At 31.4% G+C, this 26,813-nt stretch overlaps 3 protein-coding genes across 4 annotated transcripts; 1 reads left to right on the forward strand and 2 right to left on the reverse strand.

Moving 5' to 3' along the window:
- Window positions 1–4,851: 4,851 nt before the first annotated feature.
- LOC124530377 (gamete and mating-type specific protein A-like) lies at window positions 4,852–6,357 on the reverse strand. Its single transcript, XM_047104533.1, has 2 exons — window positions 6,057–6,357; window positions 4,852–5,290 (listed from the first exon to the last, which is right to left on the reverse strand). The coding sequence occupies exons 1-2, from the start codon at window positions 6,103–6,105 to the stop codon at window positions 4,893–4,895; spliced, it is 447 nt and encodes a 148-aa protein (XP_046960489.1). The 5' UTR covers window positions 6,106–6,357; the 3' UTR covers window positions 4,852–4,892.
- A 3,779-nt stretch (window positions 6,358–10,136) lies between these two features.
- Window positions 10,137–14,680, forward strand: LOC124532705 (endoribonuclease CG2145-like). The gene is made up of 6 exons (XM_047107737.1): window positions 10,137–10,598; window positions 11,505–11,616; window positions 12,007–12,091; window positions 12,633–12,785; window positions 14,047–14,135; window positions 14,283–14,680. Exons 1-6 carry the CDS (start codon window positions 10,225–10,227, stop codon window positions 14,517–14,519), a joined length of 1,050 nt encoding a protein of 349 aa, XP_046963693.1. The 5' UTR covers window positions 10,137–10,224; the 3' UTR covers window positions 14,520–14,680.
- Window positions 14,681–16,506: 1,826 nt separating this feature from the next.
- On the reverse strand, window positions 16,507–25,579 carry LOC124530711 (5'-nucleotidase domain-containing protein 3). Of its 2 annotated transcripts, none has more exons than XM_047104977.1 (9): window positions 25,230–25,579; window positions 24,982–25,139; window positions 24,675–24,902; window positions 23,260–23,394; window positions 21,629–21,786; window positions 19,727–19,913; window positions 18,776–18,916; window positions 17,942–18,093; window positions 16,507–17,229 (listed from the first exon to the last, which is right to left on the reverse strand). In XM_047104977.1, the coding sequence occupies exons 1-9, from the start codon at window positions 25,384–25,386 to the stop codon at window positions 17,025–17,027; spliced, it is 1,521 nt and encodes a 506-aa protein (XP_046960933.1). In that variant the 5' UTR covers window positions 25,387–25,579; the 3' UTR covers window positions 16,507–17,024. The 2 variants fall into 2 exon arrangements, with proteins under 2 accessions (XP_046960933.1, XP_046960925.1); XM_047104969.1 differs by having other exon boundaries at window positions 24,982–25,157.
- Between the last annotated feature and the right edge of the window lie 1,234 nt (window positions 25,580–26,813).

The following is a 26,813-nucleotide window of genomic DNA, read 5'->3' on the forward strand; positions in this document are numbered from 1 at the left end:
AACTAGACACCATAAAATAAAAATTTATATTTATGTTAAACAAATACAAAATAACCAGTTACTAATAACATCGGAAATGTTAATTTCTTTTTATTAAAACATTCAAAGTTTTTAATTCACATTTAAATATTGTTGTCGTTTGCTAAGATTTTTAAATAAATTTTCACATGACTACAAAATATAAAACCACTTTCGCCGAGTGAAGTGAAGTGAAGAATGAATGTAGTCACAAAACGATATCTTGTTATTGTGTGCAGATTAGTTGGAAGGTAGAACGTCTATTGTTTCGAGATAAGCTATTTTTTTTCCCAAGATGTTGTTTGTCTATTATTAATTAGTCGAACTTCTATCTTTAGCTTTTTAAGCGTCTCGTTGGCTTAACAGATCAAACACCTGAAGTTCCTTTGTTTGTTAGGAATATGGGAAATTAGTAAGCATAATAACTAATTATCTATTGTATCATCAGTGACGTAGCTACCATATGGGTAGGTGTCGTGATTCAATTTACCCCAGGGGCAAAATATTAAGAAACACCCGTATTTCTTTTCTCACAAGGTTATGTCAAAATAATTTTAACCCACGTAGTATATTGTTGTATATTTGTTTTCACCGCATTGGGACTTTTATTCACCACTCATCACTTTGGTATTTATGAAAAAACGCCACATTGACATCATGCCAGAAGGCTATAAGTAGGCTCTATACCGGATACCCTTATTATTTAAATTTATTTAAAGAGTCTTAATACTTTGTTTGATAACTAAACTCTATAAAGGGAATTTTGCAATGTTACGCACCGGTACTGCACGATCCTACGCGATCTCTGTCTCTGGTCGTGATCACTGGATTATGAGTGAAAAGAAAAATTAGAAAAGAGTGTACCTCAAAATGCGCATACGCTTGCTCACGCCCGTGATTAGTGAAAGATAATATTTTAAGTTTATACTTTTTTTAAAGGAACATCTCACTAAATATTTTCATATGGATTTTATACTCGAAATTGAAGATATACTTCAAAATATGATGTCTAGAATTAATATACACGATATTTATTTTTATATCAATTGATTTCGATTAATATTGCTAGAAAAAGCAATGTGGTCAACATTAAAATATGTATTAAATTAAAAATCGATTTTACTTTAAAAACGAGATGTACTCGTATATTCTTGTTTTCTTTATATTTAAAGTGTTCCAATGTATAAAAACTAACTTCCTAATAATATCTACTATTTTATAACTATCGCAACGGTATTGCGAATCAAAACTGAAAAGTTATGACTTACTATATGAATATTATAACCTAAATTATATTACCATTGATCTCTTTATCACTTAAAACGAGTTATATTGGCTTCCCTTAGAAATTTTTATGAAACGATATTCGAGAAATTTCTTGTAGCAGACCAATCACAATTCGAAATCACGACCTATCTCAACTATTTCATTTAAGTTTCAAGAACTACACTTTTAAAACTAGTTATACAGGGTTACAGGTTAAGTCGACCGAAATCCTTTAAGAGAGGATAGATTCCATCATTCCTAACCGATTTGACTATGGAACCCCATATCCTAAACCTAACCCTTCTCAAGTTATTGGCCTTTGAATTTATTTTATAAAAATGACAGATTTTTTGACGATTGCCCCTTTATTTTTGTTTTGTGTCCCAATTTTGTATTCTTTTTGCTATTTTTGAGTAGAAGATTAGTTGCTTTATTATTTTAAGCTACAAAACTGCCAGTAACTATACCAAATGAGTCGTAGTAGACAGTCAATTGTTAAAAAAAATAATTACATTTAAAAAATATATTTTTTATTTCTAAGATATCTTTAAAAAAGTCTATGACAGATGTACTGCAGATATGCTAAACAATATCTACGGCTCTTCAGCTTTCCGATAAGATATAATAACATAGGGTATTATTAGAATCCTTGGAAAAAATCTTTAAACAAAGACGCCCGAGTAACAAACGTTAAGCCGATCGCAGCGCCTGTTGTCCTGCAATGAGTGCGAGGGGGACATTTTTCAATGTAAATAGGTACGAGAGGCATAGGTAAAAACTATTTTGTTGTTATTGTGTGTGCTTTTTGGTAATTCCTTAATTCCTTATTCAGTCTGCTTACGCGATTCGTCCGTGGTAGATGCGATACATAGTGCTCTTGGTTTTTTACTCGATTTGGCATGTTTTCTGGACTGTTTCTTCCTATTCGTGACTGTGCTTGTTAACTGGACCTTGATTTGTATTTCTGATTTGGAACTGTTGAAAATGATGACCTTTACAAATGAAGAATATGCTGATATTCTGATTTGTTATGGGTACTGCAACTGTGTATCTTCACGAGCACGTGAAGAATACATAGTACGTTATCCTGGCCGCCGTATACAAGATATTAGTGTCTTTGACGGAGTTTATGATGATGGAATCTATCCTCTCTTAAAGGATTTCGGTCGACTTAACCTGTAACCCTGTATATAAATATTACATAAATTCCTGTGAAAAGAAGAGTTGATGACTCTCTAAATGCCTCTGGCTTCCGGCCTTGAGGGTACCCGTAGTTACACGATTAAATGAAATAGAAAGTCATTAATCCTAATATCATGTCACTTTTATTTTCGACTTTTCACTTCTTAAATATAATGCGGTAAAAATCAAGTTTTTTTATGGTATAGGTTGGCGGACGTGCACATTGGCCACCTGATGGCAAGTGGTCACCATCACCTATAGACAATGACGCTGTAAGAAATATTAATTATTCTTTACATAGTCAATGTGCCACCAACCTTGGGAACTAAGATGTTATGTCCCTTGTGCCTGTAGTTACACTGGCCCACTCACCCTTTAAACCGGAACACAACAATACTAAGTACTGTTATTTTAAGTTTGGCGGTAAAAAAACTGAAGAGTGGGTGGTACCTACCCAGACGGGCTTTACGGGCAAATAAGAGTTACTTACTAATGAGGATATCCATAGTTTGACGATTCAAAGCGTAACAAAAGGCATCAGAGATATAACTCAGATTCTGATATTTGGGATGCATTAGTATGCCAGAGTTTTTGTTGATTTTATCTTCACAGACTTCATTACTTTTGACTATTTTGCATGTAATGATTACATATATTACTTACTTGAATGTAACATTATCCTACAAGTGAAAGCTAGGGTTCAGTAACAATAAAATGAAGACGCGCATTACTGTTTTATTCAATTTCCCGGAGACCAAGACATCCCTGCTCTAATTATTATAATACCGTATCTTGTTACTTGGAGTTAACTCGGCAATCCAGACTATAAACCAACTGGTATATGAACTATGAGCAAAGATATCCTCTTACAATCGAATATTTTGCTTATTTATTTTATTTTATTTGACTAGCGACCCGCCTCGGCTTTGCACATGTGCAATACTGATATTAAATATATTTACTACAGAATTTGTTAATTTACGACATAACATTACAAACTTATAAAATTATCAATATTTATTTATTGATATTGTCATTTTATTATATATAAAAACCTTTCTCTCGAATCAATCTAGCTATTAAATTATTAAATTAAAAAAAAAAACGCAAAATCCGTTGCGTAGTTTTATATACTTAAGCATACATAGGGATATAGGGTCAGAAAAAGCGACTTTGTTACCAAGTATGTAGTGATTATCCATGTCATCAATCTGTGCTTTCAATAATAAAATAAAAACAATACAATACAGCACGTACAATATTTTTAGTACTAATAACTTTCGTTATATAATAAACAGGCATTGTAATGAATCATTGTTATTGTTTCATTTTAAATGCGGACGTGTTGCATAATACTAATGTTGTACATTGAGAACGTAGAAGGTCCTGACGACGCAACTGTGACTCACAGCGGAGAGTGAAAGTGGCACATTTTACTCAACTAGGCATGCCATCCGCCCTCTTTTACCCGGATACCAGCTGTCAAGGTTGTACAAGGATGACGTGCTTATAAGTTATAATAATAGCATTTTAATTTTGTTGTTGAAATCTTACAAAAACTTTTTGTATAGCAAAAATTAAATTCAACAGACTTTTTGTAGGTTAATAAAAGTTTTAAGTGTTTAAAAATTTATCCTAAGCTACTAAATTATTAACTTGTAGACCTAATTATGCTCAGAAAGATTTATAGAAGTTTATTTTAATGCTAATTTCTTAAAACATAGGACTAATTGTTAAGAATATTAATAAATAAACATTTAAAACATAGTGTGGTGTAAATATCTGGTTTTCAGTACTTATTATAAAAAAAATATATCGTGTTTATGAAAAAGACTTATTTGAATCTTAGTATGATCAAAGCCGATCAATAGAAAACAGTAAATAGATACCCAAGATGCAGTTAAAGTATCATGAATATATTATAATAACAAATTATCATTTATTTATTTAGTCGTAATTTATAGCGCAGAATGATACGTTATCCACGAGTCAGACTAACACGGGCTAATAATTTAACATTGAATTTCACTTTCATACGAAAATTAGACTGAATAAATCTATGTGGAATTTCGAAAGTTATATTTTCCAAATGTAATATTTGCCTTTCACTGGTTCACGCAATTTTATATCGTTTTACAATAATAGTTATATCCTTATATTACTGTCAATAAATTAGTGTACAATCGCACCCCATGGTCTGTTCGCCGTCACTTTCTCTGTTACAATAGGAGGCTTTGCGGCAATTGTTTACGCCTTAATGTGCCTTTTCTGTCACGAGATGTATCCGGCTGATATAGCGGTCGTTGACTCCTAAGAGACAAGCCGTAACAACGCATATACTTTATTACTAACGTACTGAAGCAGTCGATTCAATAAAACTAAATATTAAAGTGACAAAACGTTTATTGCATATTTTATTTATTTATTTAGCCCTGTTTTACAGCCTGGCTATACGAGTATGGGCGAATAGGGCTGGCTTTGCCCTGACTGTCATAAAAGGTAATGAGTTGCTTAACACTCCCAGGACCAGGAGTGGTTATGGGTTTAGCAGCAGGAGTAGGATTAACGGGTTTTGGAGTTATTAGTGTAGGAGCTTGAGTTGGTGCTTGCTTAGTTGGAGCAACAGGAGCCACTGTAGGTGTAGGATTCTTTGGTTGAGGAGCTGGTGCTGGTACAGCTGGCTTAACTGTTGTAGGAACCGGTGCTTGAGCCGGAGCCTGCGCCGTACCTGGACGAATATTACTAGGAGCTCTCACTCCTCCTGCTTCCATGTTAATAAAATCAATATTAGCATTTTTGCTTATCGGCACAATAGCTTTGCGACCTGTAAAAAATCAAAGTTAAGTTTTATTATTGTTTTTATGAAATATGATTCAGCAATTTATTGCAAAAGATTATAACACAATTAAAATAATATCTAACTGGATTACAAAGGGCGTAAAGGACAGAGTGCGTTTTTTAGGAATAGCAAAAAAAGCGAAAGAAGAAAATGTTTTTAATGTATGTTTTTTTGTTTTGATTCGGAAGAAATCTTTTAAAATTTGCAATTTCGATTACATTCATTTATCAGTATAATACTTTAAAATATATGTGCTGTATACAAAAATATATACGGTTACTATTCAGTTCTTTACGGCTAGATTTCTAGCATATTTGTTTAGGTGTTACATATCGAAAAAACTCAAATATGACAATTGTGGAATATAAGTCAATTTATAGAAATTCTGTTATTAATGAACGTTGTTCGACGAACGAAAAATGTTGTTGCCCTTTAAGAAATTTCATTTTAGTTTGCAGGTATCAACAGATTCATTAAATAAAAAACTTAACAATAAACAAACTTTTAGGTTGTAAGAAACAAAGAGACTGCAAACAGTTTTCATGCTACTTACATCGTTGCTCATATTGCGCCATAGACATCTTTAAATTTTATGTTTTCTAATCGTGCACATAAAATTTAATTTTTTTATCTTTTAAATCATATTATAAATAATTTGTCTCTTGATCTGTTCTTCTTATAAAAGAACATTTAAACAAAAATAAATAAATAAATAAATACAAGCAAGGTGAAATAAATCAAAATAACTTACATTCGACAGAATACAAACAAAATAACAAAACGAATGCGTAGATCCTCATGTTTAAGCACTTTAAAACACTTCACAGTAATAAAATACTAAATGATATAAAATGGAGGCTTATTTGCGTCTTGCGGTGAATATTTGTGGATGTCGACTTAGCGTTCTCGAAACACTGTTCAAGCTGAATTGCCTGTTGCCTTTTCATTGACCTTTGCTAACGTGACCTCACGATAGCATGTTTGATATACACTATAGAGGTTGAATTTTAAATGTTTTAATTTGAATGAGATTTGAACAGAGATTTTTCGCGTTTCTCATAATCAATCCTTTGCTATGTATATATATGTTTTAAATATTTCTTTACATTTATATACACCATCAATAACCATACTACGAAATTTGTATTACTTTTAAATAGATTAACTTAGATTTTCCTCTATCTGACTTTTGCAATTCGACGTTCGAAAAAAGAAGACAAATTATTTTGTAACTATTAAACTATGGATTCAGTTATTTAATAAAATTTACGCAACTCAAAAGAATGGAGGAGGTTAAAAACCAAAACAATAATAAAAATGAACTTTTATTCTTACTAGTTATTTCAAATCTGTTATTAAGCAATTATGTCGTTTATATATTTCATACTAAAATGCTCTGAGAGTATGTATTGTACGTATTAATATGTATTCCGGATAACAATGATCTCATTCGCACCTTGTCATGAGTACGCTTTAAAATCGGAAGTTTCTATGATGCTACAAGTGGGGATATAAATAGCACGTGTGGTGGCTGTGAATTAATCGCATGTATGTCGTCGCATATACGAGTAACCATAATAACGTAAGACATCATATTTCAATTGAGCCACTTTATTTATTTAATAGCTATTTTGTTTTCACTTGGTCATAGAATTTTGGGCCAACCCATCTGGGCCCACTCATCAGATACATATTTTGAGGTATTAAAACATCAATACATAGTATTGTTGTATTTCTTTTTTAAGAATGTTAGCTTATACAGGATACATCTTACTAAAGTAATTACTTCCAAAGGTTGATCAAGAATGGTCAAACTCAGAAGTCAGGAAGTTCGCAGCGTAACCTTCTGTAACCGCTTCTGAAACGCTGGGTACCGTGATGGAACTGTTTCCAGGTTCCGCCTAATCATATTATGTACATGTATTAATCTTAATTCATACATACGTACATAAATACATATTTAATTGCCTCAGTGATGTCACCTGTCACAGTCCAGACCTTTGTTTCTTCTTATATTTTTTTGTTTTAATTAGATGATTTACAAATAGCAACTAATATTCATTTTTTTAGACAATTATTCATTTATTTATCATATCTGCTGGGTTCAAATAGCACTCGAGTTGGTTCAATCAAAGTTGGTGATATGGTTCGTTGGAAAGCAGTTGGTCTAGCTCCTGATGTCTCTCCTATGATATGATTACCGTACCATCGGACTGTTAGAGTGAGGGAATAAGTGCTCTCACTCGAGTTGGTCTAATAAAAGTTGGTGGTGTGGTTAGTTAGAAAGCAGTTGGTCTAACGCCTGATGTCTGTCCTATGATATTATTGCCGTACCATCGGACTGTTAGAGTGAGGGAATAAGTGATCTCACTCGAGTTTGTCCAATCAAAGTTGGTGGTGTGGTTAGTTGGAAATCAGTTGGTGATTGGTCTAACGCCTGATCTTTGTCTTTGATATGATTGCCATATCATCGGACTATTAGAGTGAGGGAATGAGTGGTCTCACTCGAGTTGGTCCAATCAAAGTTGGTGGTTGAAAGCTGTTGGTCCAGCGCCTTATTTTCATGTGATTGCCTTTCCATACGACTATGAAAATGTGATAATAGAAAGTACTAGAATATGCACAATTAACTAGTTTCACACAAAGCGGTGTCCAAAATCGGTCAGAAGGATTTCAGCATACTTATATCGGTAAATATTGAAAAATGTATTTAAAAATATTGATATATTGATATGAGACATGTTAATTTTATTTCCAAACAAAGTTTTGAATATACCTGTTATCAATATTAACACATACGGAACGGTAACTGTTCTCGGACACCGAGATGGTCGGGTGATGCATAATACATAAAGTAATATACGATTTTCCCGCAACGCATCTGCGGGACACGCAACAGTTGCATTTCACGTGCGCACTCGCCCGCAACCGTTTGCTGAACATGTTATTAATTCTTCTCTGACTTTCTTTTAGAATTCTATAGTCAGATTTTGAAGCGCATAACAGTATACCGTACCGTACCATCGGACTGTTAGAGTGAGGGAATAAGTGCTCTCACTCGAGTTGGTCTAATAAAAGTTGGTGGTGTGGTTAGTTAGAAAGCAGTTGGTCTAACGCCTGATGTCTGTCCTATGATATTATTGCCGTACCATCGGACTGTTAGAGTGAGGGAATAAGTGATCTCACTCGAGTTTGTCCAATCAAAGTTGGTGGTGTGGTTAGTTGGAAATCAGTTGGTGATTGGTCTAACGCCTGATCTTTGTCTTTGATATGATTGCCATATCATCGGACTATTAGAGTGAGGGAATGAGTGGTCTCACTCGAGTTGGTCCAATCAAAGTTGGTGGTTGAAAGCTGTTGGTCCAGCGCCTTATTTTCATGTGATTGCCTTTCCATACGACTATGAAAATGTGATAATAGAAAGTACTAGAATATGCACAATTAACTAGTTTCACACAAAGCGGTGTCCAAAATCGGTCAGAAGGATTTCAGCATACTTATATCGGTAAATATTGAAAAATGTATTTAAAAATATTGATATATTGATATGAGACATGTTAATTTTATTTCCAAACAAAGTTTTGAATATACCTGTTATCAATATTAACACATACGGAACGGTAACTGTTCTCGGACACCGAGATGGTCGGGTGATGCATAATACATAAAGTAATATACGATTTTCCCGCAACGCATCTGCGGGACACGCAACAGTTGCATTTCACGTGCGCACTCGCCCGCAACCGTTTGCTGAACATGTTATTAATTCTTCTCTGACTTTCTTTTAGAATTCTATAGTCAGATTTTGAAGCGCATAACAGTATACAATAAACTTTATTATCATAAATAGAAACGACTCAATATTCAAATCATTTACCTGTAGTCTGAGAGCTAGTAATTAATGATTTTATAGTGTGCTTATTTGTAACTAAAGTCACTGTAAAAACTTTAGTATTTGTAAAAATTAAAGTAGAATACCTACTCTAATAGAATATATATCAACCGAGTTTCTTGGCGCTTATTGTCGCGAGATTTTTCCAAACCGGTGGTAGATACATTCAAATCTACCACCGGTATGAATGTTATTTATTTTTAGATATGTCAAATGATAATTACAAATTGATTGATGTTATTAAGAAACAATCTATTATATATAAGTGTATCTTAACATTAGGATATGTTTATTTTAATTTGTATTAATGCTTGTATCGTAAAAAGTAAATTACAAAATGTAAAAAGAGCAACGATGATTCGCCTCACTAACACCCAATGACATATCACTTCTTTCGCGACGTCTGCGACATTTTTTATTCAACAGTAAATGTTGTTTTAGAGATTATGTGATCAAATTCGAAGTGACTCAAAAACTGTCACTCTCAGATCATAACCCAAATAAAACTTCAAGTACTAGTCTTTGCCTGTATTTAGTGAAACGAAGCGAATGGTAATGGTAAACGGTGCACTAGCATTTGCTAATTAATATTATTATGACTGCTTCGTCAAGACCCCTTAAAAAGAGGAAGTATATTATATAGTTTTTTATGTTTACGTAAATGAGCTCAGTTTGCAACTAAAGACGGTACATTATTAGTTTCCTGATATGAAGAACCTACGCGCAGAAATTCAATACGACTAACTCACGTGATATTTGATATCGTACACTAGATTACCACCGAATTAAATATGGAGGTCAAATTTGTTTACCGTGCCAGAAAGGTAGCATTTTGCATCAAGCATTCAGGACAGTCACCGCTTTTAAAACTGGAAATCCGCAGTTTGAATCTCAATAACATGCCGTATATCGTATATGTAGGATGACGTCACCCAAAGGTCGTGTTGTATCGCTTACTCGGTTTGGCCTCAGAGATCACTAGTGCGCCGTGATCGCGCTACTAGTCCAAACGTTACATTAGTCCAAGATGAAACTGACACTAACTCTCCTTCTTTGTGTAGCGGCTTGCCGCGCTGATGATATCGCATCAGCTGCCGGTCAGATATTCAACAGTATACTGCCGAATTTGATCAGCAACTCGGTGACCGGTCAGCAGGGAAACACCGCAACGAATACATTGCAACAAATCGGAACTGTTGTCGGTGGTGTCGTTGACTATGCTCATAAGAAGAGTTATGAGGACATGTTGCGTCAAGTACAAGACTCGACGACTGACGATGACCTGCTCCGTATCAGCGAAGAAATGTTCAACGCGGATGTTAACAACGCGTTCAACTACATTCAGGTCAATTTGCAAGGCAAAACCAGTCCCATGTCCAAGAACGACGAAGCGCAATCGAAGTAAGCACTATTAATATGTAAATAGCATAATCAACTCTTTATAAATAGCGGCAATCACATAATGTCTATTGTTCCTTTAAAACTCGTACCGGCACACATAATTTTTAATGCAAATGATCATATGCTTTTTTTTAATCTATATTTTATTCATTTTGCAAACGAGATTTAATAATTTTGATTTTATCCTTAACTATCAGTAAGTAATAAGATTTAATAATTCCTGAATGTAATATGAAGTAAATTATTTAATAATAACAAGATAATTATCCCGTAACAGCATAAACGGTATATCATGTCATTTGTGGTGACGCCACCACCGGTTCGGAATGTTGGTTTTACCTAGACGACTCGGCAAGGAACGAACTAGCCACAGATTAATAGTCATTATGATTTCACAACATACAGAATACAATATAATTTAAAAACATTAACCTATTTGTAATAGTTTCAAAGTAAACCATTATAAGTTCTTTGCGAGTTAAATTACATTTCAGTGTTTCACATAAAGTTTATTCAAAAATCAAGAACGAAATAGAATTTATTTAAGTTACCAACAGTCGTCTAAAACCAGCAAAACCTGTATTACCTATTAGTAATGGGTGTTATTACGAGAGCCCCAGGGGTCAAGATTAAGACGAACCCTTGACTTTCACACCGTCAAACGCCATTAAGCAATAGTTAGTCGAAAATTATACCTACATATTTTTATTTTCATATATTAGGTATGCAGATACATATTCTCTAAATAATATTTAGTTTAATAACCAATTCTTAGTAAATAATACTCTTGATCTTAAGAGGTCACAAGGGGTTAGCTCAGATAAACATATCATGCACGAGTCCAATCATTATTGTTACTATTTAGCCTAATTTTAAATAAATAACAACTGAATCTTTTGTTTCCAGATTATTGTCGGTTCCTGAGAATGTATGGAATGGACCGACAATTAGACCATTTACTGCTCTCTTCGACAATTATCACAAAAACGTGATCAGACCTGAGTTCGTAACACCTAATGTAAGTAATCATATTGTCGCGCTCTCTGCTTTTCGGTGGCTTTACTCCAATGATTTATGTCATTAAACCAAAATAAAAAAAGCAAAACATATGTCAAAAATGAGAACAGGAACAAATACATGCAACGGAAAATGTGCACGATTTAATGTATATTATTGTGTACGTGTATATTACTTATATTTTTTCTAAGATAACTTACGCATACCACAGTATATACGTGACCCACGCTTGTAATTGTATTTTAATTAAAAAACTTAACACGAATGTACATTGGAATACGTCACTGATTAATTGTAATACGAAACTCAATATACCTTTGACGATTGATATACTGCTAATTTACTTTGTAACTGCTAATATAAATCATTATATGTAATATTATTATTGTAGGAAGAAACAGAACAGGTGACATACATTAACACAATTCTGGCCACTGGTCCGATGAGAAGTCTAATGACATTCCTCGCCAGCAAAGGTGAGTGATGACTATTATTATGACTAAATCAAATCAGCGAATGCAGTCAGTCATGTTCAAGAAATAATGACTTCTTATAATAACGTTTAAGTACTTTGTTTCAAAGATTTCCATTGGACATATTCAATTGTTATTCCCTTTTTAATCGGAACATCGAAACTAAATAAGTATTTATTGTCTCATGAAAAATTATCTTAGTAATTCTGTTATTATAATTTTTTACATAGTATAAAACAAAGTCGCTTACCGCGGTCTGTCTCTATGTATGCTTCGATCTTTAAAAATACGCAACGGATTTTAATGCGGTTATTTTTAATAGATTCGAGAGGAAGGTTTTTGTATAGAATACATGGAAAATATAGTAAAAAGACGATGACAGTTTTAAAAATTTCTAATTGATGTTGGGTCGCTAGTATTTTATATGTATATAAAAATTCCTATTTTCTCAATTACCTCACTACTTTCTCATTTAGCTAATATTTTGAGTTGCACCAGCTCCATTACATCATACCTTAATATAGATTATTTTATACGATTTAAGGTCTGACTCAAATGAACGAGTACAAAGAGCAAGTGGATTTGTTGAAGAAGATCTGGTTCACCAAATACGCACGCCACTGGACTGGCCTGTGCAAATGCAGCTGCGCCTTCGAAAACATTTTCATGGCTGAACTCAAATCGAATGATGTATTAGGTACTGTATTATGGTACCATAATAGTTAATCCTGCATTTAAATTTAGTTTAAAGATAAGTAACTAAAGTACGACACAACTTAGGTGTAGCATCGGCAAATTGAATAAAACCGATTACTGCCGATTTATCAACCAATAGAAATAGCTCCCTATCGCGCCATTCGACGCTATTGATTCAAGTGTCATTTCAACCTGAGAAAAAGTGCATGTAAATCGACGTGTCAAATTGACGAATATATTAGGTCATATGATATTACAACTTATTACATTCGTGTAAAGATCATATTCACATAATAAGCAGTGTTGGGCATTAATCAAGCAATTGTCAATTATTTTATTAATTGACTAAAAAAGTAATTGCAATTAATTTAATTACAATTAAATTAATCGCAATTACACTTTTAATTGCACCTTGCAATTAAATTAATTTGATTAACGTATGTCAATTGCAACTTACAATTAAAATAATTGCAATTAACTTTTTTAATTGTTTTATAAAACAATTAAAACTAACAATTAACTTTATATATCAAAATGAAATTAGTAAAGATATAGGAAAATTAAGCTATAAGTATTAGACTTCAGACGAATAAAAATGTGGTCAAAGGCTCTTGTATAGCTTATTTTTTCTAAATCTCTCTTTCCACAGAAAAAAAAGTGTTTATTTTTATATTATATAATATAAAGTTGCATTGATCAATATTTCCGCAGCGTAGATGTAAAACAAAAACATTTCAAGTCGTCGTCTTCGTTCAAGTCTTTTATTTGTTGCTAACATATTTATTTAACAACATGAAAAGATGTGGGCACTATTCTACTACCCGGAACCACACGGGTATATTGTATATTTATATATACCAGCTTTATATTATAGCAGTATTTTTAATTGTTATTTTTTAATTAAAATTAACAAAACAATTAAAAATTAATTAATTGTTAATTGTTACTAAGACAGTTAACAATTAATTAATTGTTAGTTGTGATTTTCCACAATTACAATTGATTAATTGTTAACTGTATTAGTAACAATTAACAATTAATTAATTGTTAATCTTTAATTGTTCTTGCAATTAAAATTTGCCCAACACTGATAATAAGTAAACATTGGTAATTTGGGATAGCGTACTTAATTAAGTTGTATCGTACTATGCAAAGTTATAGTGTAAAAATGTCATTTACATACTTCAGTTTTCACTTTTTTCATTTGAATTATTTCAGCTGTTGTATACGAGTAATAATTATTAGTCAATTATCTTTTACAGGACTACATAGTTGGCTGTTCTTTGCTAAACGCGAAATGGACAACAAAGCTAACTACATGGGTTACATCGATAAACTCGACCTTTCTGGGGTAAGTTGTTTGGAACACAACGACTTTTAATCTTTCTTACACATTCCTAACCCGTATCTTTAATCGTACTTCAAATATTACTAAAAATCCTGTAGCTACTTAAAATTCTTTCAATTTTTTTAAATTCAAGTTATGTTTCTGTTACAGAAAGGGTTGATCCTCAAACAGCATTCTATTCTGAGTGAAACAAAAGACGCACCAGAGATCGTAATGTTCGTAGGCACTTCTCCCGAGCTGGAAACCGCTCTGTACACGCTTTGCTTCATGGCGCGCCCTGACCGCCCTTGCAAGCTACGCTATAACAATGTCCCCTTCACCATACAGACCAAGACGCTGAAATCTGAAAACGTCCTCCTAATTGACACAGCTTACCCAAGCTTTTAATAATGTAAAATAACTTTTATTTGTAATAAAATATCAACATCACTATATTTTATTTTGTAATAATTTCACCATGACTTGTAGTACAAATTTGTATTGTTATTTTTTATTTATTATTCTTCTAGAAGAATAAATAATATTTAATATAAATTATATTCTGATGACGTATTTTTTTATTTAAATTAATAAGATCAATATAATTGAATACATAAACAGACATTTGTACCAAATGAAAAATAATATTTTAAATTTAAAAGACTTATGGATGTTATAATATATATGTTAATATAATATTTCTTTGACTAATGTCATACATTCGTGGTATGGAACATATGAGAACTTCAAGATTCAAAAGATTCAGCTTATAGTGAAAAACTATAGTAAAAAAGTCCAATAAAATATCAATGTACAATTTTTTGCTCATTCAGTCAACCCAAATCTACTCTGTTTATAGACATACCATTAATACAGTAAATATATAAATAATACCATAAATACAGTTATAATTGCGTTATAATATATGTCTATTATCATAATTCTTGCTGAGAATCAATCAATTCTAATTCGATTCCTATAATTTATTAAGGATAATTTTTATAACTAAATTGAATTAGATAATATCAACATTTTTACACAATCATGTGTTATTACTGTATAAAAAAAAAAGTTAAAACTTCATTTTTGACTAGCATAACATCCAAAATATTATGCCATCAGAAAGATTTGGCACGACACACTGCGAAACCCGGTCGAGAACAAACAAAATTTTGAAGTGTAAACGCTTGTGCATTGGGTACAAACTTCGAACCAACAATTAATAAATTGGAGCCATTCCAGGAGACGATCTTGTTTTCCTATTGAAATAATAATATATTTCATATAAAACTATAAACAATACTAGGTTAAAGGAAATAAAAATCTTTTAGTTTGAACTTCAATTTTTTAATGTCAAGCATTTTTGTACAATATAGTTACCGCAATACAAAGTACTTGACAGCATATAAAATACTTTTATGAGAGGTCTTACACTCAATTTCTGTTAAGTATAATGTAAATTGAACACACTAATCATTATAAAAACAGCTCGTATTTGAATCTAAAAGATTTCATATGTTAGAAAAAACACTAGTCACTAAGAATTTGGCTCTAGCGTTTTTTGCAGCGGCAAGATTATACTTACAATCTAAAAAAAAAAACACTTAATAACATTAAATGCCTTATACAATAAAAACATCTTACTATACAAATACTATTCTTAAAACATTATGAGTATACAATACATAAATAGAATAAACTAACAAAATATCAAAAAGTTCATTCGATTTTAGATTTTAAATGTATAAAAAAATCTTCTAGAATAATTCTGTAGGCAATAAATACAGTTGACTAGACTCTATAAAAGATGAATACCTCGAGGAATCTTAGAACTGTTATTACTTACAATAGCATACGATATTGAAGAAACAGTTGACCTTATTTACTAATAAATATTTAACTACAAAGATAAATTCACTATGTAAATATTAACAAGTTAACATGATAAATACGATTACAAAATAATAGGAAAAACAATATGGCAAAAACAGACTCTAAAATAGTACTCTTATTCAATATTTTACTATTTATTTTCCAGTGACGTCATACACAATATTGACGTCATTAATACTTTGGCTCCTCCTAACTTTTCTAACATATCATGCCTTGGTACAAAACATGATTGATTATCATCATTATTTGAGCTGTAGTCGGTTAAAAATATTATAATATCCGGCTTGAGTATAGACATCATAAAAATTATTTATTTCAATCATTAAAGAGTTCTTCCAATAAGAAGATCTTAGTTGAGATTTGCGTAAGATACTGACCGTATATATTTATTACTGTGTACTGAAATATGAGTATTTAGTAAATTCTTAAAAGTTCTCCGATCCTTTACTTTTTGTAAATGTATACATTTTGTGTAAATTAATGCTTACGTATTTCTTTTTTATGTTTCATCCGCAGATTTTACGACAATAGATTATAATATATGTATATATACAAGCATAAGCGGTATAGTAACGCTACTTAGGTTCAAGTGTAGAGTCTGCATAACATATATAAATTGAACATTATTCTAACTTATTATTTTCAACTAGATCTGATATTCGTTGTTTTGATTTCAATACATTAGATATATTTAATTGACTTTTGAATACATTTCATATGTAAAGATTATTATATATTTATCGAAGTCCTTAATGAATTTTGATATTTCGTTTTCTATTCAAAATGATATGGTAAATGAATGAAATGTTTGTTGTAAAAATTAAAAGATTTTGCTTAACTTTAATACACGAAAAGTTCTATAACAAATTAATTCTAATTATGTAAAGTGAAAATAGTTGAATATAATAACAATCTCTTAGAAAATATAAAATAAAAACATCTAAAGATATACTTTTTTAAAAATTGAGGCATTGTTGACTCTAACATTGAACATTTCATAATTGTAATATTTCCCTTATTTTATACGAAATAAGATCCATACTCGTGTGGCATTACACCCCGTCTTGGATAGAAGGTGTGAGTTAATGAATAGTTTAGTAAGTTCCTTATATTGGATGTGTATATATCGGCGAATCTAAACAATCGTCTTGAGAAATATGTTGGATTGTGATATGTCCGGAATACACTACCAAACTGAGGGTTGAAAACTGACTTTGTTGAGTTTCTGAAAAAAAAAAAACATAAATACAAAACCTGTATCAATTCTCCAGACTTAAATTTAAGATTTATTTTCCAAAAGCTTAATTTTTTACTACCTACATTTAATGATATTAGAAAAAGTCATTAAGATTCCATGCACAAGGTCATCCACTCAGTCAATGCCAAAATATCATGTTTGTCATATAAGTAAACTTCTCATAAATAAATAGCCTGAAGACCCTGACTAGCTTTAAATTATCCGGGCCAGGTCTATAATTTTGGAGGCCCTGGGGCAAAAAAGGTTTACTAAATAAATTGAATATTTATATTTTTTCAATAAAAAAATATATTTGGTACTGCAGAAATTTTATACCACTTATCTGCGAAGATACAAATAGGCCATTTGGTTTTTAGTGACCATTACCAAGAGACCTCTGAGGCTGTAAGGATTTCTAACCACTGTTTACATCGCCAACGCACCACCAAGCATGGCAGCTAAGATGTACTTACACTGGCTCACTTAACTTTTAAACCAGAACACAACAATGCTAAGTAGTACAGCTTCGCGGAATATAATATGATGAGTGGTCAGAACCTACTCAGTAGGTCTTGCACAAAGTCCTACCACTAAATCGTTATCTATCTAATATGTATTAAAATATGTTTATTTCGTACGTCATTTATAACATTCATGCATTTTTCTTAATATATCGGAATGGATTAAATTATTGACTTACCGCAAGTAGTCTCGTTCCGCCATCCATTCACCAATTACTGCTAACGCCTCTGGTTCCTTGTAGTCCTGGTGGTCTTCGATAAGCTGTGTCAGCATTTGAAGCCAGTTAGCGTTCTCTTTAAACGTCTGAGTGTTCAGAGTATTAATCTCATGCTGAAAAAAAAACCACAATATATTTAAAAACTCTTCCATACATTTAGAAATCTTATGTATGGACCTCATTTAAATCAGATTCATATAAAACTAATGTCATATTAATTCAATTTTTTTTTATCTGTCGTTAACCTTGTATAAATAAAAACATTTAATACATGTCGATGAAATATGTTTGAGTAATAGGCTATTTGACAATGCGAAAAATTAATTGTGAATTAGTGTAATCAGTGTATATTATGAGTTTAAAAATGGTTATTTACTAACGAAACTTGAAAATAATACTTAATTTATTCAGAAATTAATAAATAAAAATTCATTTTTTCAAACGTTTGTCACGTGACACAAAACGCTCCTGATTAGTCGAGCTTATGATGAAGTCACTTTCTTGTAAACCTTCCTTTTCTACTATATGTACCACAGATTAAAATACAGCAAAGTGTCGTCACCGACGCCTTTGCGGCGCCATATTGTTAAAGTAGCGTTTTCGCGCGTTATTTAAATATGGATTTTTTAATATGATATTTTTCAGCAAATATGTACTAGAAATAAAAAAATGAACTTTTACTGGGTTCCTTAACTTCAACTAAATAATATAAAATTGATTTTAAAAACCAGTCAAATAGCCTATTGGAATTGGCAATAAAGCATATATGAAGGCCTCGACGTAAGTAGGACTGACCGTGAGCTCGTTGATGATGGCGCCGGTCCGCCAGCCGTGCTCCAGCGTCACGTCCGCGAGGTCGCTGTAGGGATGGTCGCCGAAGTACAGAACCTGGTGTCCGCTCCAACCAGTCAGGTCTTGCAACTGCTTCACCGTACCCTGTGGGAGGTATTCGTTGTATTATATCATCTTACTTCTCATCATGTGCCAATTATATATGAAAACGATGATAATATTATATATACATATTGAAGTACTTTTTTAATGTTTTATATATATATGTCGGATCGACAGCGACATCAGTACGATCGTAAGACATCATAGGGGCGTATTACTGGGTGATCGAGCAAAGAGGAAACCGCGAATACAGGAACACGTTTATTCTACGTTTAAAGTCCTTAATACACTAATTCAGTATCACACTGCATCACACTTGGCAACGAAGCGAATGACAGTTCCTAGGATGGAGGTACTGATCTTCACGAGAGCGAAATCGTAAGTAAGTCGTCTCTGAGCGCCTCCACCGGGTAGGCTCCGTCGTAGCACGAAGTTAGTCGCGTCGTGACGTAACGATAGTGCTGCCGCCTCGCGGGATTCGTGCCGCGCTTCGTTACGCTAAGGAATTCATGACCGTCTCCGACATATATATTATTTAGTAAATATATAACTCATTGAATGGGCTAAGAAGTTCTTTTGAAAAGACTAGAGTTTATGTCCACACTGATGCAAATAAAATAATGCCACACATGTGGCAGAATTTTATTAACATTAGATACTTTCAGGTTTCTTCAAACTCTATGTTTTTCTTTACTGACAAAGATGAGATGAATACATACATACAGATTGTGTTATTTACCCCGGTGTGAACCCGCAATCACCGGCTAAGATACACGCCTTGTAACCACTGGGCCTTTTAAATTTTATGACTTCATAATTATTTTATATTCTAAATCCGTTGCAAAAAATTACCTCATAATAAATGATGCCCTTTTCTAATGACGTCACCTTCTCCCAAATATGTGTGTTTGCATTTTTATCGAACACTCGTATGGGACGCGAGACCTCCGTGAAGAACTTCGGTTTGTTGGCATTCACTATCACCACATCGAAGAACTCTCGCCAGTCTGAACCCACCAGCATTTCCATTCCCGCGTTACTGTGGAAACAAACGAGATCGGATCGAGTTGTAATGTGGGGAAATTGTAACAAATTCAAATAAAATAATTAAAATTTGGATCAAAATTTATCACAAAAATACATCATTGTTAATTCTATAAATATTTTATTATAGATGGTGCAGAATGTAGCGGAGAGCTCAAGTAGGAAGCTAACTTGCTCGTTAAAAATAGATTAAAACAATATTAAATATAAGGAGTATTTAAACAAAGCCTTCTCTACATTCTCAATATTTTTGTTGACGGATATTGCTGTTGATCATTCGTGAGTGTAATATTAAAGGGTCAAATGTTTCCATGGGAAGGTTCGAATTTTATATCGGAGATGTTGCAGCGGTTTTTAGATGATTTATAATAATGTTCACTAAATATCTGACTATATTTAAGTTATATTTTTTGTATAGACATAGCTTGTATACAACTTTAAATTAAAAAACAACAAAAACTTGAAGTTAAAATGCTTTTTAACTTCAATTGCAATAATAAAAAATAATCAAATAAACAAAAATATATAAGGTGTGTATTCATATATAAGTGATAAAATAGCACTTGGATCTGTTTGTAATACATACATAGTAGTGAAAGTACATAGTACATCATTATATATATTTAATTATATGCAAAGTTATTTATAATCTGATAATGAATAATGATGTATGAGGATACATATATTATTTTCAAAATTATATATAATTCATTTGTCTAATTTGACAATACTTAATTTGTTTTTGTGTTATTTAGTTTGTTTTGATTTGTTCATATATGTCATACATTGAATACTAAAATTATCATGAAATTAGGAAAAAATGATGACCGTTAAGTTTTTCGCAAGCTTTTTCAAAAAATTTAAATAAATAAATAAATATGAGACAACATCACATACATTACTCTGATCCCAATGTAAGTAGCTGACGCACTTGTGTTATGGAAATCAGAAGTAACGACGGTACCACAAACACCCAGACCCAAGACAACATAGAAAACTAATGGTAATCTACATCGACTCGGCCGGGAATCGAACCCGGGACCTTAGAGTGGCGTACACATGAAAACCGGTGTACCTACCACTCGACCATGGAGGTCGTCAAATAATTCGATTCTATTGAAAATTTGAATTTCGTATTGGTGATAGTGTTAACAATCAATACCAAACTATGACATATCATCCATCCGGCCAACAATCGATAAGAAAGAGAAGAACTTCAGTATATAATTTAACTTTTACTTATTAAGATACTAATTTTAATTAAGAGTTGATAACAAAAGAAGACAACTTTTCATTTGCGTAGTATATGTTTTCACGTCATAACACGTGGCAATGTTTTTGGGACTAAATTTAAACACATAACAACTATTTAAAGAAATATCTAAATTCAATAATATAAATCATATATGTACGTCTACATTTATTATAATAATAAATTATTTAAGAAAAATTTTTTTTTGTTTACGTAGCTGAGAAGCAGTCTTCCATTTACAATTTAAGCGGAACAATAAAATAATAATTATGTGATGTGTATGACGTAATTATGTAATATTTAAAAGCAAAAAAAAACTAAAAACATCTAAATTATTGCCAGTATCAATGATATTGTGTATCTATCTATGTATTATTTTATTAATTATTATGTAAGTTTGTAATTATAAATAATGTATATGTTATTATCTTAAAATTAAAGCAAATAAGTTTACTCACACAAAATGATACGGGCTGTTTGTGACTAAAAACAACTTTTTATCAGATTCCTGCAGCAACTGGAAGTACTTTCTCAAGTCAGAGTTGGGCCTTATGTATTCCTCCACATTTTTAGCGACAATCTTATGCATTATAGGATGACAACTCTGAACTGAATTCTGTAAACAATTCATTGCAACGATAATTGCAATCATAAAATATTTTTATGCTTAGAAATAAAACAATGTCGATTAAATTAAACTATAACTAATAATAATAATTCAAACATATTCTACATTGTAATACTATATTGTATTTCTATGTAATCGAATGTAAGACTATAAAACAATTCCATAGATAATAATTACTTTTATTGACTGAACAGACGGTATATTGTTTATTAAATGTATTTATTTCTACCACAGCTGAAGTAAAATATAAAGATTACTAAAAAATTTATTATGATAAACACAAATATCGGCTAAGTTTGAGTCGAGCTCGCATTGAGGTTCCGTCCTATTATGCATTAACGTGACAAAAATAATCACGTTTATTATGTTGGAGTCCCCTTAAATATAATATTTGTTGTTATAGCGGTAACAGAAATACATCATTTGTAAAACTTTCCATGATATAATTAATTATCACGGTTCATGAGATACAGCCTGATGACAGACGAACAGACAGACGGACAGACAGCTTTCCGGTTCCTTACCCTTTCGGTACGGAACCCTAAAAATGTATGACTTCGAAATATATTATAATTATAAATTTGTTGGTGGTAAGTCTGTGTACAAACTAGTCTGAGAAGGTACCACCCACTCATTAGTTATTTTAAGCTTTGTACTGTTATACGACGACAGAATAACTGCAAGGCAATTTGGCGACGGAAAGTTTCTTACAGTGTCAATGTCTGTGAACAAATTTAACCACAGATACAGGTGGCCATATCATATGAAGCTTTCCACAGGATATTCTTTTTTATCATTTACTAATTAAAAAAAAAAAAAATTAATCGAAATTAAGTGGCCTAGTTTTAAATTCACAATGTAACAATTAAAGTTACATATATAAATACTGGTCTGTCTTTCTTAACCGTAATATTTAAATCCATTATCTTTAATTATTAATATACAGTTCGACAGTATGTTTGTTGGTTTGTACTAATCATGGGAACTACTTGTCTGATTTGAAAAATTATATTTTAGATCTATCCAGGAAGGCATTGTACTTTACGACATATAGAAGTTAAATCATGCTAGGCTATATAACAGAATCTGCAATGTAGCCGAGCATAGTCGTAATATGCAGTTCATATTAACTATTCACTAAAACAATCTTTATTTGTATTTTCAAAGTAAATATTTTACGTAATCTTGCATTAGTTGAACAATTACAAACTCTTGAGACATTGACAATAAACTAACCAAAAAATCTATGTAAATAAAAATTATATTATAATATTATATTTTTTTATATTGACTAAATGGCAAAATAAATATGCTATAATTAAAGTCTGATAATATAAAATATATAGAGGAAATTTTCTTGCTTCTTTGTGTATCAAGCTTTGAGTTGATACATAAACTATAGTAATATTTGAAATGAAAATATTACTATAGTTTTTTTATAAATATACTTCTTTTACACACCTTCACATCCAAGAACAATATTTCGGGATGATAATCAATTTGATTTCTTATAAAATATTCTGCAACATTACACATTAAGCCCATCTCTGGCACTGAAAACAAATCTGCCAAGTGTACCATCTTTGATCTGTTTGCCTGAAAGATAAAATAATAACATTTGTTTAGTTATGGAAATCAATATTTCCATTTCCAATTTTATGTTTACTTTTTTCAATAAATAAATAAATATATAATAAATAACAAAACTGAAATAAATATAATAAAAAAATACACCCTCCTTTTTGAAGTCAGTTAATAAGCTGATAGATATGAATTAAATTGACTCCTTTGTCATATTTATAAGACTTCCATTGGTTACCGGACCATTATTTAGATAAGCAAGTTTAATCTTTTATTAATTAACAATGACATTTGTGAAGAAATAATGCATCTTCAAAAACAATTTAAATAAGACAAAATCCCATTAATTAAAAAAAAAAACATGCAATATTTTGTCTCAAAAATGAATTTGAAATACACACATGGACCTGTTACGCAAATACATATACATCTACTTTGATACACGAGGATTGTTTGTATTATACATCAATAAATCGTCATGTGTTGTGCATTATTTGCTAACGTAGCTAGCGAGCACACAACCTTGTAGGAACTAAATGACAATTGCAAGGGGACATACAAATGAATGATTGCTTACAAATGCCCCAGTTATTTTATTTACTTTATATACAGAATGCTACTATAGTAATTTATTACGTTTAGATTTATTTTGTTTCAAAACATGCACATTTACAAAATAAAATATTAAATTCAATTTTATGTATTAATTTTAATGTGACATTTTATTTCTTCTAACAATACTACATAAATATTTAAAAAGCAATAGTTGTGATATGTTTATTGTATATCATTAAAAGACAATTGGAATTATATATTAACTATATTATTTTCAAAAACTAGGATTATTTAAAAAAAACTTTGGTTTATGGCTTTTGTTTATAAAATGATTATTAACTGCACATGATGGTGGGAGCCTGACAAGCATTTTGTGTAGGTACCACCTGCTCATCACTTATTCTACCATTCCCTAGTGTTGTTGCGTTCCGCTTTGTAAAATTAGTGAGCCTTAGTAATTACTGGCACAAAGGACTTATAATTTATTAACTAAAGTCAGTGTCTATTCAGACCCCTCTTTTCCATTGGGCACTTTAGGCAAGTGGCCAGGGCCTCGCGATGATCAAATAAATAAGTATAAAGGGCCTTAAATAGATTAAAGACGGCCCTGTGTCCATTGGTTGCAAAAAAAAAAAAGAAATGGACAAAGCAAGCTGTTCAGTATGTTCTATATATACTTTTCATAGATTGTGTATTCCATAATTAATTTTGTTTTTACTACAAGCAGTTCATTAACTTACTTTGTGTACTCTTGTATCCCCCTCAACATATGCTATCGGTATAATTCTATTTCTGTATATTTTAAGAACTTCCTCTGGAGACACTGGAGTTAGACCTCTGTATACAGCACCAAATTGAATTTGAAGAAATGAATCCAATTTTAACAAAAGACCTTTCTCAATATCATAATGTAGTCCTCTAACTGCGAAATCAGGCTTGTATTCCAATTTTGAAATTTCTGAAGGATACTGAAAATATTTATGTTTGTATCAACAACAATTTATAAAAAGGTATTTAAATAAATTAGTAAGAATTTTTTACGCTTACCTTATATTTATCTAATAGCATATCTCTTCCGAGATTATACAGCAGATGTTCCAAAGATGGCTTATAATGTGCTAAAGTGTAATCATAATCAAAGCCATACACTTTGACTTCCGAAAGGTCCAACTCATTACAGGCAAATACACCTCGAGGATTTACATCTTGAGGTAATTTTTTAGCTAAAACCATAGAAAGATGTATATTTTTTTATTTAACATCAATAACTACGAATTTTCGATAGTTATACTTACATCTACATTTTAGTTTTGTGCGACAATAAGCTTCTTTTAAAAGTTCACGAGTGGAAAAATTACTAGTCTGTATTAGAGAAGTATTCTTAACATTTTTATGTGAGAAACTACGATTCAATTTTAAAACCCTACTAAGTAAGGTATTGCACATACTCATTTTGGTAAAATATTAAATAATTACTATTATAAATTACTACGTGGAGCTAAAATAACTCTAAAAAATACACCATTTTATAACCACAACATTTTAACTGAAATAGAACGAGTAGTTAACGTTGCATAATTCGCAGATTTTCTATAAAAATCATTCCTATTTTACACGTGCATTTACACAGCACAATTTTAAGTTACTGGGCAGTGGGCGTTAGAAATGACGTTCTATTTTGACAATGACTTTGACATGGGTAAATACGAGTCAGTAATCGATATTCTGTTATGATCTCCGTTTGAAATTATCGCCAAAATATAATCAATAACAGGCAAAATAAGAAGTTCCAAGCCAGTCTGAACTCTTTCTCGAGTGGTAGCAGGCGTAGCAGCTATGCAAAAATCCTTCACTTTTATTTTCACAAAATTAGCCTTACTAAGTTTTTTCATGATTGAATAATACTAAACATTGATAAAAAAACGTAAAAACATCGATGTCAAAACATCTGATTTTCGTCTTAGTCACATTTATCCCTAATATTCACAGAGGTAACGATTAAGAAAAGATTAATTTAAACTTTTTATTTTTAAGCCCAGTCCATGCCCTACAATTTAAAACAAAAATATTTATTACTCAAGTATGTACAATTTTAAAATAGGTGCTATTAAGCACCTATTTTAAAAATAACAAAAAAACAATGTATGGTATATATTTTGTTTTACATAAAGATTTATGAAGTTTAGTTACTAATATTAATTAGATCTTTTGATTTATAAAGTAAATATACAGGTTATTGGTAAGTCGACGTATATCCGTTAGGAGGTCATAGGGGTGACTATTTGCAATAATTTTAACCCCAATATGCATAATCCAAAAGTGAACCATTTTTGAGTTATAACGTTTTTTAGCTTTTTTCAAAATTTGTCAAAAATTTATTTAGAAAAAAATTATTAATAAAAATCTATTTTTTTCTTCTGATTTATAAAAACGAATAAACACTGGATATTTTTCAATATTTAAACAATCATTATCAGCCCAAATTTAAAAATGGGAAGCGGAAAACGATATTATTTCTTTATATTTTTTTATTTTTTTCTTCAAAAATGCCTTATAAACTAAAAAAATCATGATGAAACTTGGTCTGCAGATTATTTTAAAAACATAATTGTTTTCTAAGCTTAAATTAAATGCTTAAATGTATAAAAACTAGGAATTTATTTCAAAGCAGCCGAAATAAAATGACCAGAAAGGAACCAAAGAAGGAAAAAGGAAGGACCAGGTGGGATGGCCCAGTGGTTAGAACGCGTGCATCTTAATCTATGATTGCGGGTTCAAACCCAGGCAAGCACCGCTATATATATGTGCTTAATTTGTGTTTATAATTCATCTCGTGCTCGGCGGTGAAGGAAAACATCGTTAGGAAACCTGCATGTGTC

This window comes from Vanessa cardui, chromosome 1, assembly GCF_905220365.1.
Source record: "Vanessa cardui chromosome 1, ilVanCard2.1, whole genome shotgun sequence".
Taxonomy (NCBI): domain Eukaryota; kingdom Metazoa; phylum Arthropoda; class Insecta; order Lepidoptera; family Nymphalidae; genus Vanessa; species Vanessa cardui.

Bases quoted from the DNA above. Each gene is read 5' to 3' on its own strand.
- LOC124530377 (XM_047104533.1), bottom strand. From the start codon at position 6,105: ATGAGGATCTACGCATTCGTTTTGTTATTTTGTTTGTATTCTGTCGAA. The intron at 5,291-6,056 runs GTAAGTTATTTT...GATTTTTTACAG, and splicing joins TTGTTTGTATTCTGTCGAAT to GTCGCAAAGCTATTGTGCCG.
- LOC124532705 (XM_047107737.1), top strand. From the start codon at position 10,225: ATGAAACTGACACTAACTCTCCTTCTTTGTGTAGCGGCTTGCCGCGCT. The intron at 12,092-12,632 runs GTGAGTGATGAC...ATACGATTTAAG, and splicing joins GACATTCCTCGCCAGCAAAG to GTCTGACTCAAATGAACGAG. The intron at 12,786-14,046 runs GTACTGTATTAT...TATCTTTTACAG, and splicing joins CAAATCGAATGATGTATTAG to GACTACATAGTTGGCTGTTC.
- LOC124530711 (XM_047104969.1), bottom strand. From the start codon at position 25,386: ATGAGTATGTGCAATACCTTACTTAGTAGGGTTTTAAAATTGAATCGT. The intron at 18,917-19,726 runs GTAATTTTTTGC...TACCTCCCACAG, and splicing joins AGGGCATCATTTATTATGAG to GGTACGGTGAAGCAGTTGCA. The intron at 18,094-18,775 runs GTCAGTCCTACT...TTTTTTTTTCAG, and splicing joins CCATCATCAACGAGCTCACG to CATGAGATTAATACTCTGAA.